The sequence below is a fragment of the Amblyomma maculatum genome, chromosome 5 (genome assembly GCF_055883805.1).
Source record: "Amblyomma maculatum isolate TAMU_Amacu chromosome 5, ASM5588380v1, whole genome shotgun sequence".
NCBI classification, from domain to species: domain Eukaryota; kingdom Metazoa; phylum Arthropoda; class Arachnida; order Ixodida; family Ixodidae; genus Amblyomma; species Amblyomma maculatum.
In genome coordinates, this window is record NC_139348.1 from 1,834,835 (window position 1) to 1,843,172 (window position 8,338).

General features: G+C 45.1%; 1 protein-coding gene across 4 annotated transcripts; it reads left to right on the plus strand.

Moving 5' to 3' along the window:
* Window positions 1-1,154: 1,154 nt before the first annotated feature.
* LOC146187614 (uncharacterized) lies at window positions 1,155-7,055 on the plus strand. Of its 4 annotated transcripts, XM_084603455.1 has the most exons (4): window positions 1,155-1,337; window positions 1,450-1,693; window positions 1,906-2,068; window positions 6,615-7,055. In XM_084603455.1, the coding sequence occupies exons 2-3, from the start codon at window positions 1,500-1,502 to the stop codon at window positions 2,060-2,062; spliced, it is 351 nt and encodes a 116-aa protein (XP_084459581.1). In that variant the 5' UTR covers window positions 1,155-1,337; window positions 1,450-1,499; the 3' UTR covers window positions 2,063-2,068; window positions 6,615-7,055. The 4 variants fall into 4 exon arrangements, 2 of the variants coding, with proteins under 2 accessions (XP_084459581.1, XP_084459580.1); XR_014707358.1 differs by lacking the exon at window positions 1,906-2,068 and having other exon boundaries at window positions 1,450-1,715; XM_084603454.1 differs by lacking the exon at window positions 1,906-2,068.
* The last annotated feature ends 1,283 nt before the right edge of the window (window positions 7,056-8,338 follow it).

Sequence of the window (8,338 nt, forward strand, 5' to 3'; positions counted from 1 at the left end):
GAATTGGTGTCAGGAACGCAACTCCTTTCCTTTTAGCTATGTGCGCTACCTCGCCATCATTTGCTTTTCGATGGAGGCGAAAAGCAAGGCGCCCGTGTGCTGTGCGATGTCAATGAACCCAGGTGGTCGAAATTTGCGGAGCCCTCCTCTACGCCACCTCTCATAACCAATCACTTTGGAACGTTAAACCCGGTAAGCCAAAACAAATTTGTGTGCAAAACCATCGTACCTCTACATGCTTAAGGCTGGATGAGACTTCGACTCTTCGATAATGGTTTTCATTATCTTGACAGAATAGCCGCAATAATACCTATGGCTAAAAACATTGCTAGCAATCTGCTAAATAAACAGAGCTTACACTAGCGCCCAGAATTATGTTGAAATTTTGCCTAGCATTGCATATATATTGTAACGGCGGAGGATGCGACTTAGGACATATACAAAGGCGCAGACAAGCCGCCGACCATCTTTTCTTCTGTCTCTTCTCTCGCCGACCTCTCGCACTGCGCTTCCTCTTCTTCAGGCTTGCGCCGTACCATATTTTCACCGAAAAAAAAAAGGGAGGGGGGGGGGGGGGGGTTACCAGGAAACGCGCTAAAGTGCTCGACCACACACACATACTCGGAAACACAGACTGCATAGGGAATTGATAACACATGATACACTAATCGGCAATGTCCGAACAAAATTCCAGTGCAAGTGCAGAGCCGACGCCGTTCGATGCTTATATATACGATGTTGCCGCATTTGATGGGTGCACTCAAGAAACGGCTCATTTCTGTCTGGCCCTTTAAAATCAAGCAACTGTTGAGGCTATGGCGCAAGCCTGAAAGGGCCCATGAAAAGCTTGAAGCCGTGCTTAAGAAAGGCGCACGAGCGGTCGGCGTGCCTTCACTAGTCAGCAAAGCGCAAAAAAATTTTAGGCTAACATCTTTAATAGCACAGATATTCCATATTAAAAATGACGCTCCTCCTCTCCCGTCACTGTAGCCCTCAATTCATACACGCCGATGCGCCGGCCAAAAAAAAAGAAAATGTCTGGGCCGACGCCCCGCCCATAATGCGTCACGAAGTGACGCCACCGACTCTCGGTTTGTTTACTTCCGGTAGTGCTCCGATTTCTTCCCCTTCGTGTTTGCGGCGGTTCGCGTGTCGGTCGCCTTGGGTCGCATGGATCCCGAGCTCGAAGCGAGGCTGCGTGAAGCCGCTGCCGAGCTGGACTTTGGTCCATATGATTATACTCCGTTTCGTGATCCGCTAGACAGCGACGACAGCAGTACGCCATCGACTGGCCCTTCTGAACCACCCGCTGGCAACGGAGACGACGGCCTACCATGGTGCGTTCCGTGGCGCACGCGCCACTGTACATAAGTTATTACAACTTTCTTATTTCACGAAATACCGTTTCGTGTTTGCTTCGCGGCCTTTTCACATTTTACTTATGCGCAGGTGCCGCTGCGGCCAAGGTAGATATACCTTGCTGCGGCCGCTGCGAAAGCATGCCCACACCTGAAGAAGATGTGTGCTGCCGCAGCATGCCGGAGGTGCTGGTGGTGTGCCAGCAGGACGGCGGCTGCATTACGATCCACCCAGCGTTCCAAAGCGTGTGCCTAACGCCCGAAGTCCTTCGGGCTGTGCACATTGCACTAGAGGAGGAGGGAGCGAACATCGATGGAGACGGAGATGTAAACAAGTAGGTAGTGCGGAAGCTTCAGGTGACAGATTCGTATTATTATTTTTTTTTTTTTGTGTGTGTGTGTGTGTGTGTGTGTGTGTGTGTGTGTGTGTGTGTGTGTGTGTGTGTGTGTGTGTGTGTGTGTGTGTGTGTGTGTGTGTGTGTGTGTGTGTGTGTGTGTGTGTGTGTGTGTGTGTGTGATCCGTTTATTGTAAAGCGTGGTATTTTAGGCAGCACCGCTTCATAGCCTACCGCTTGTTTACCAAGTGGATTTGGGGCAGGCTGGGCGAAGGCAACAGGGTGATCCTGCCAGCCTGCGTCGTTTGCCGGGTTCGGCGTGAATTTCCGTCGGCGAGCTACGTGAGATTCAGGCACCCTCCCCTTTAATCTCAGGTGATTGTCGCTTCACTGCATGCTGTATTCTAAACTTTATCACGTGTGTCAGGCGCACTGCTTCGAGTGGTGCATGGAAGTGCGTTTATTTTTAAGGTGGAAAAATAGAGAATGCTATTTTATGACGCCAAGTTATGCACTGCGTCAAGTGTCTGTTTTGTGGCACTGTTTAAGAACAGACATCTCATTCCTCTAAAGTGCCAGAACTTGTAGATATCTAAGCAAGAAAGGTGTAGAACTGTTAGTTAGTGAAAAATAAAGCCTGGGAAGAAAATTCAAATCCTAGTAAAAAAAAGATACACAGCCAAATCAATCCAGAATGGAGGACAATGCTGAGCATCGCCAAGTCTGCTTGAGCACATGCTTCCAAGCATCTACCATAAACATTCATTTATTTGGAATGGAATTTTACAGAAAAAAAAAATTAAAATTCTGTGTTTTTATTGATACCGAGTGTGTGAGTGCTCAATACTGACACAATGAAATGAGTGCTTGAAGGTTTGTTTATTGATACTCCTAGCCGTGAATACATGACAACAGATCGCAGAATACATCCATTCCAGCAGTGGAGTTTGCTGATCTGAATTATTAATTTGAATTTATTTACAGTCTAATACGCTTGCAGAGTGTTACATTTCTTATCTCCAAGCTGCAGTAATAGCTGGTCCCTTTCAGGTGTGTTTGCCAAAGTGTGGGGACAACACTGCATATTTTCAAAACGTTGTGCGGGTTCAACCGTCCTTGAACCAAATTTCATGAGCGTTAGCCATTGGCCGCAGTCACAGTTGCTGCTGCCACTTCGATCTTGGCTCGCTTGCACTCTTGCTCAGCTTTTTGGCAATGGGCTAGTCTGGCTTCTCTTTGTTCAATGGTCTCGGCAGGCTGTCTGGCACGGTTGCAACCTCCGTCTATAGTGAGGTGGCGTATGTGCATGGTGTATTTCTGTAAGTTTAATGAAGGAGAAGGAGTAGATGAAACATTAAGATGATGATCATTGTAGCGCACGAAAATGTCTTGCAATTAGAAATTGATGGAGGCGATGTTTACTGTACAGTGCGAGAGTGTGTTGTAGTTTTACTACGAGGTGTGATAGGTTGTGGTAAAACTACGAGGTGTGATAGGTTGTGGCAATAGCATAGTGCTCTCATGTCTAAGCTATAAAGATGACATTGTTTGCTGCACAGCGTGAGAGTTCAAAGTCAACATTGCATTCACTTTGAGGTTTGTGCACGGGAGAAGTAGAGCGAATGCTCTAAAAGCCTTATTTTAGCTGTCTCGGCTATCACCAGCTGTCATGCCTGGACATAATCCCCTATTTCTTGATTATCAGCTGTATCTAACTGTGCATTACATCGCTCTCCTTTCACAGTGAATATATGTACACAAATTCTGCCAGCTAAGGTAGCCACTGCTTCTCATTTTGTGGCCTGTACCGCAGGAATCACTTAGTTGGGCTGGGAGACCTTGTCATTGCCTGTTCTAATATTTATCCCTCTGGCATTTTATAGAGCGAGGAGCTTCTTTCATAATTCATTCATTTGGCACTGTTGATAAGGATGTTTTTAACTTGTTCTCTTGCAATTTCTGGGGCCTGAACTTTGTCGACAGCTTGGCTTGTTATCTTGCTTCCTTGAGATCTGTGAATATGTTTCTAGTTTTTACTGTCGCTTTTCTATCCTCATATCTCCTCTTCTGTGGCTTCTTTTCATGGTCGCTTTTTCCAGTGTTGGTGTTTACATTTTATTCATCTGTGCAGGATAGTCAAAGGAAAACGAAAGGCAGTATAGATCAGAGCACCAGATAGAAGGAACAGAACTGAAGAATTTACAGCTTTGCAGAAAAAGACCACGATGAAATTTGCAAGGAGAGAAGAAGGGAGCACTTATCCAAGGGGAAGAGGTCACCTGCCTTGGGGCAGAACATTCCGACCAGTTACGTGGGTGTGTGACGGTGGGCTGTCGGCTTTGACGGTTCCAAGCGGCCTCCACTGGCTTCTGCTTTGGTTATGTGGGCTGAGGCATTCCCCGTCTACGGTACGAGCAATGCACTTTGCAACACACTCTCATGCTGTGCAGTAAGCATCATTCTCTTCATCAAGTTCAAACTACAACATACTGTTCAGCTGTGCGGCAAACATTGTGATCTTCATGAAGTACCATCTGCACCACTCCTTCATTTACCTGGGTAAATATGGCATACACGTACGCCATCTGGACGAGTGCGGCCGAGGTTTGCTAGCGTAATGTGGGACCAATTTAAGCAGTGTGACATAATTCGCAGTGCTTTCACATTACTGCACCTAAGCAGAATTGAGTGCACTCGTGCAATTTCTTATGGAGGGGGGGGGGGGGGAGCAGTTCTTTTCACTGCACTAGAGTATGCAGGTTGTGCCACAAATTTTTCTCAAAGTTGGCAAATCCCATGAATCCTTGCAGCTCATTGACCTTTTTGTAATTTTTTACCGTATGTAATACCTTTCCTGCAGTTTTGGTCTGTTCTATATTGTCACAAACCCCGCCTTAACGATTAACAGAGGCGCGGGATCCCCTTTACGGTTACCCGTCGTCCCTCTATGAGGTTTGAGAACACAGTTAAAAGTTAAGCCGGTCAACCAGTGAAGTGCGTGTGTTGGTGTGTGATCAAGGAATAAATTTATGTGTCACTTTTTAACGCACAATGGGAACATATATAGGTAGTAGTCCAAATTACACTGCATAAAAAAAGTTAATAAAACACCAGGACATGATAGTAATAAAAAACGACTCGATAAATGACAAGAGAAAAAACCGACAATGAACAAACGCTGCGATAAAGAAGACTATAAAATAACAAAGCAAGTATTCCAGAGATAGTAAGTAAGGGCGAGAGTTACACAAAAATACAGCGTAAAATACTAAGCCAGGTCAAGGCTTAAACAAAGGCAAAAAGAATATTCAATTAACCGACAGTCTGTAGCAAAACGGATTCTCACAGCCTTCTTATCTAATGAGGTATCGTAATCGCAGAGTTGGTCGGTAGCGGCGGCCGTACAGGGAGTGGGGACGACAATACCTTTCCTTATCTAATATTCAAATAACCGACAGTCTGTAGCAAAACGGATTCTCACAGCCTTCTTATCTAATGAGGTATCGTAATCGCAGAGTTGGTCGGTAGCGGCGGCCGTACAGGGAGTGGGGACGACAAGTTGGTCGTGGGCTCGGTGAAAAAAACAAGACACTTTCCTGGAGCAAGCAGCCACGAGAGTAAACTTTTTTGTATAGCAGGCCATCACATAGGCATAGGCAAAACTGTCTGTTCGAGGTTGGGTCTTGAGCAGCAGCTAAGAACGACTCCAGATGCTGATCGGTGTGTTCTTCGGTTCAAAAGGTATGAGTATTTGGAAATCTCTGGGATAAAGCAGTGACGTAATGATCAAAGTTGTCCGCGTCGCATTCCGTCGTGGCAGGTGGCAACCAGGAGAGGCAGTCTCCATCTGCGTGCCGTCGGCTACTTTTGTATGAAATGCTGTAGTCGTATTCTTGCAAGCGAAGTGCCCAGCGGGCTAGGCGACTAGACGGATCACAGATATTGAGTAGCCAGCATAGGGAATGGTGATCGGTTACCACTACGAAAGGCTCTCCGTACAGGTAGCAGCGAAACCGCTGCACGGCGAAAACAACCGCGAGACATTCCTGCTCGGTGATGGTGTAGTTGTGCTCAGTCTTGCTTAGAGTCCGACTGGCGTAAGCAATCACATGTTCACAGTCGTCATAGCGCTAAACGAGGACAGCACTGAGGCCTATGCCACTTGCGTCCGTGTGCACTGAAGTTGGAGCAGAAGGGTTGAAATGCCGTAAGATAGGATGTGATGTTAGGAGGAACCTCAGTTGTCGGAAAGGATGAGTCGCATTACCTCACCGACTTGAACTTGTGCAGTGTGCAAAATGGCTCCATTCTGCACAGCTAGTACACTGCAAGTCATCTACTTTGTGCTGTAGCGTATCGAGTCACAGCGACCATCCACTGCCAGGTCTGTTGTCCCTACAAGCTCACTAGCAAGTTCTGCTTGCCTTTGCTGAAAAAGCTGCAAAGAAGGAGATGTTCAATTTAGAGGCTACAAACTTGCAGTCATGTGGTTGCCTTAATGCATATTAGGATGAGGGGGGCAGGTTTCAAATGCTGCATTGCTTTTCACTTTTCTCACAGCACATTTACTAAAAAAAAAAATATTACAAAAATTATGCCTTCAGTACTAGAGCATGCAGCTGGTCTATTAAACATGTAGCCAAAGGCAACAGAGATGTGCAGTAGCAGGTGCATTGCACTGCAATGCCTCCGCTGTTGCATATATGCTGCATTTTATATGTTTTATATGTTGCATTGTAGCTTCAAGTTGTCATGAAAGGATGCGACATCTAGTTATCGAGTTAATGACATATACTTTGACTTGAATGTTGTATGAGAGATATCCTTATTGTCAAACCTCATTTCTGGCAGGTAGCAAGTATGTCTGTTGGTAGTTGTAGTGGGTCCTCTCTGTGATGCCTTGCACCCCAATGGATTGCAGGAACCGAAGAACTGAAGCTATACCGCAGCCAGAGAACAAGATGCCTGCAGCCAGGAGGACATTTCTTGCTGCCTTTCCTTCAACCAGTGGTTGGCTTTTCCAGAGGAAAGAATGCTGCAGTGAGCATGTCCCCTTCACAGTCACAAGGCTTCCTGCTATGCTAAAGTAAAGGGTTCTTGTTTGCCCGAACATTGTTCAGGTCTCAAGAAGCTGCCGCAGGCAACCCTCGAACACAAGGAATTTTCGCTCTTTGTAGAGGGGTTCCTCAATCGCTGACTGGGCCGTTTCATCCTGATGGTCGCTGAAAAAGAAGTGCAGTGATGTCAGCGATTGGTGCCATGTGATTGTTAATATTATGAACTAATACGTAGCAGCCGTGGATGTTCATCTCTGAATGTCTTGGCTGTAAAATGTGCTAAATAAAGCTGCTGTCAAAGTTTATAGTAGGTATGCATTTTTTTTTTTTCATTCTATCAACAGGGAACAGAAAAATGCCATGGCAAACTAGGTACACTTTATGGCTACGCAACTTATATTTTTTTCTCAACAGAATCAAATATCCTTGTGCATCTTAGTGACTTGTTCAAATATTTGTGCAAAATTAAACTTCAAAGTGCATGTGATGGCTCCGTAGTAGCTCTAAAGACAGCACTAATGTACACTAGGCAGACACAGCATGACCATATTATGTAAGGAAAAATTGCCCTTTTGCTACCTGACGCAACTGTGAATATCCTAACACCACGTCCGAGATTAGTGGTGTGCAAGGTATGTATGAGGCATGGTCTCTATAGACTCATCAAGGCAATATTTGTTGACCCATTGTGAGTATTATCACATCCTTAATCATGTCAAGCCATGCATGAGAGTTATGAACGCTATCATTCGAATGGACTGTGTCACAGGAAGGGTATATTTGCAGGTTTGAATGAGTGAATATGTGACACATAGGTGACGTATTTCGTCAGGTTTTCTTTTTTTTTTTTTTGCCTAATGAACAGTGCTTAAATGACAAATTTTCTTGCCTGCCATAGCCAGAAAATGCACAAAAGTGGATGAAAGAAGTTCTGTTCTAACGAGCGGCCAGTGATAGCAGTAACTGGCCAGTGATAGCAGCCTGCCACTGACTTCTCTGGTGGCAGGCTTCTCTGTTTGAACCTTGGTGCTGACTAGAGATTTAAGTCCAATAGACACCTGTGTGCCTGGAAAAATTTCATATATTTAAAATTATTCGCAAGCACCCCATCTACGTTTGATGTAATCAATCATATACTCTAATACATTTTCACAACACAACATCTTTATTAATAATGACTTACCAACAGAATGGCACTCCCACATTGTGTTGCCACAGTATGCGTGCGAGTAGTTGAAGGCCCCGCTGGTGATGCTTCCTGCAGACAGATATTCATAATTATAATGATGGTTGCAGATTTGAAATTTTTCATGCTTTCATTTTCAGGTGCTGTATAGAGTGAACTGCCCGTAACGAACTGCAAACATTGTCAACTTGCTACACATACACAAATATTCTGAAAGTGGAGAACTGATATGACTAAAAAATTTGCACAGACAAGCTGTAGTTTGTGGAGTTTCAAGAGCCCTGAAAAATTTGGAGGCATGTTAGCAGCACAAACAAAAGACACAGTGCAGGACAGTCGACTAATACACTGTTCCATGAACCAATCCAGCAGCTCATTATTTTTGAACGTCGGGTCTCCCAT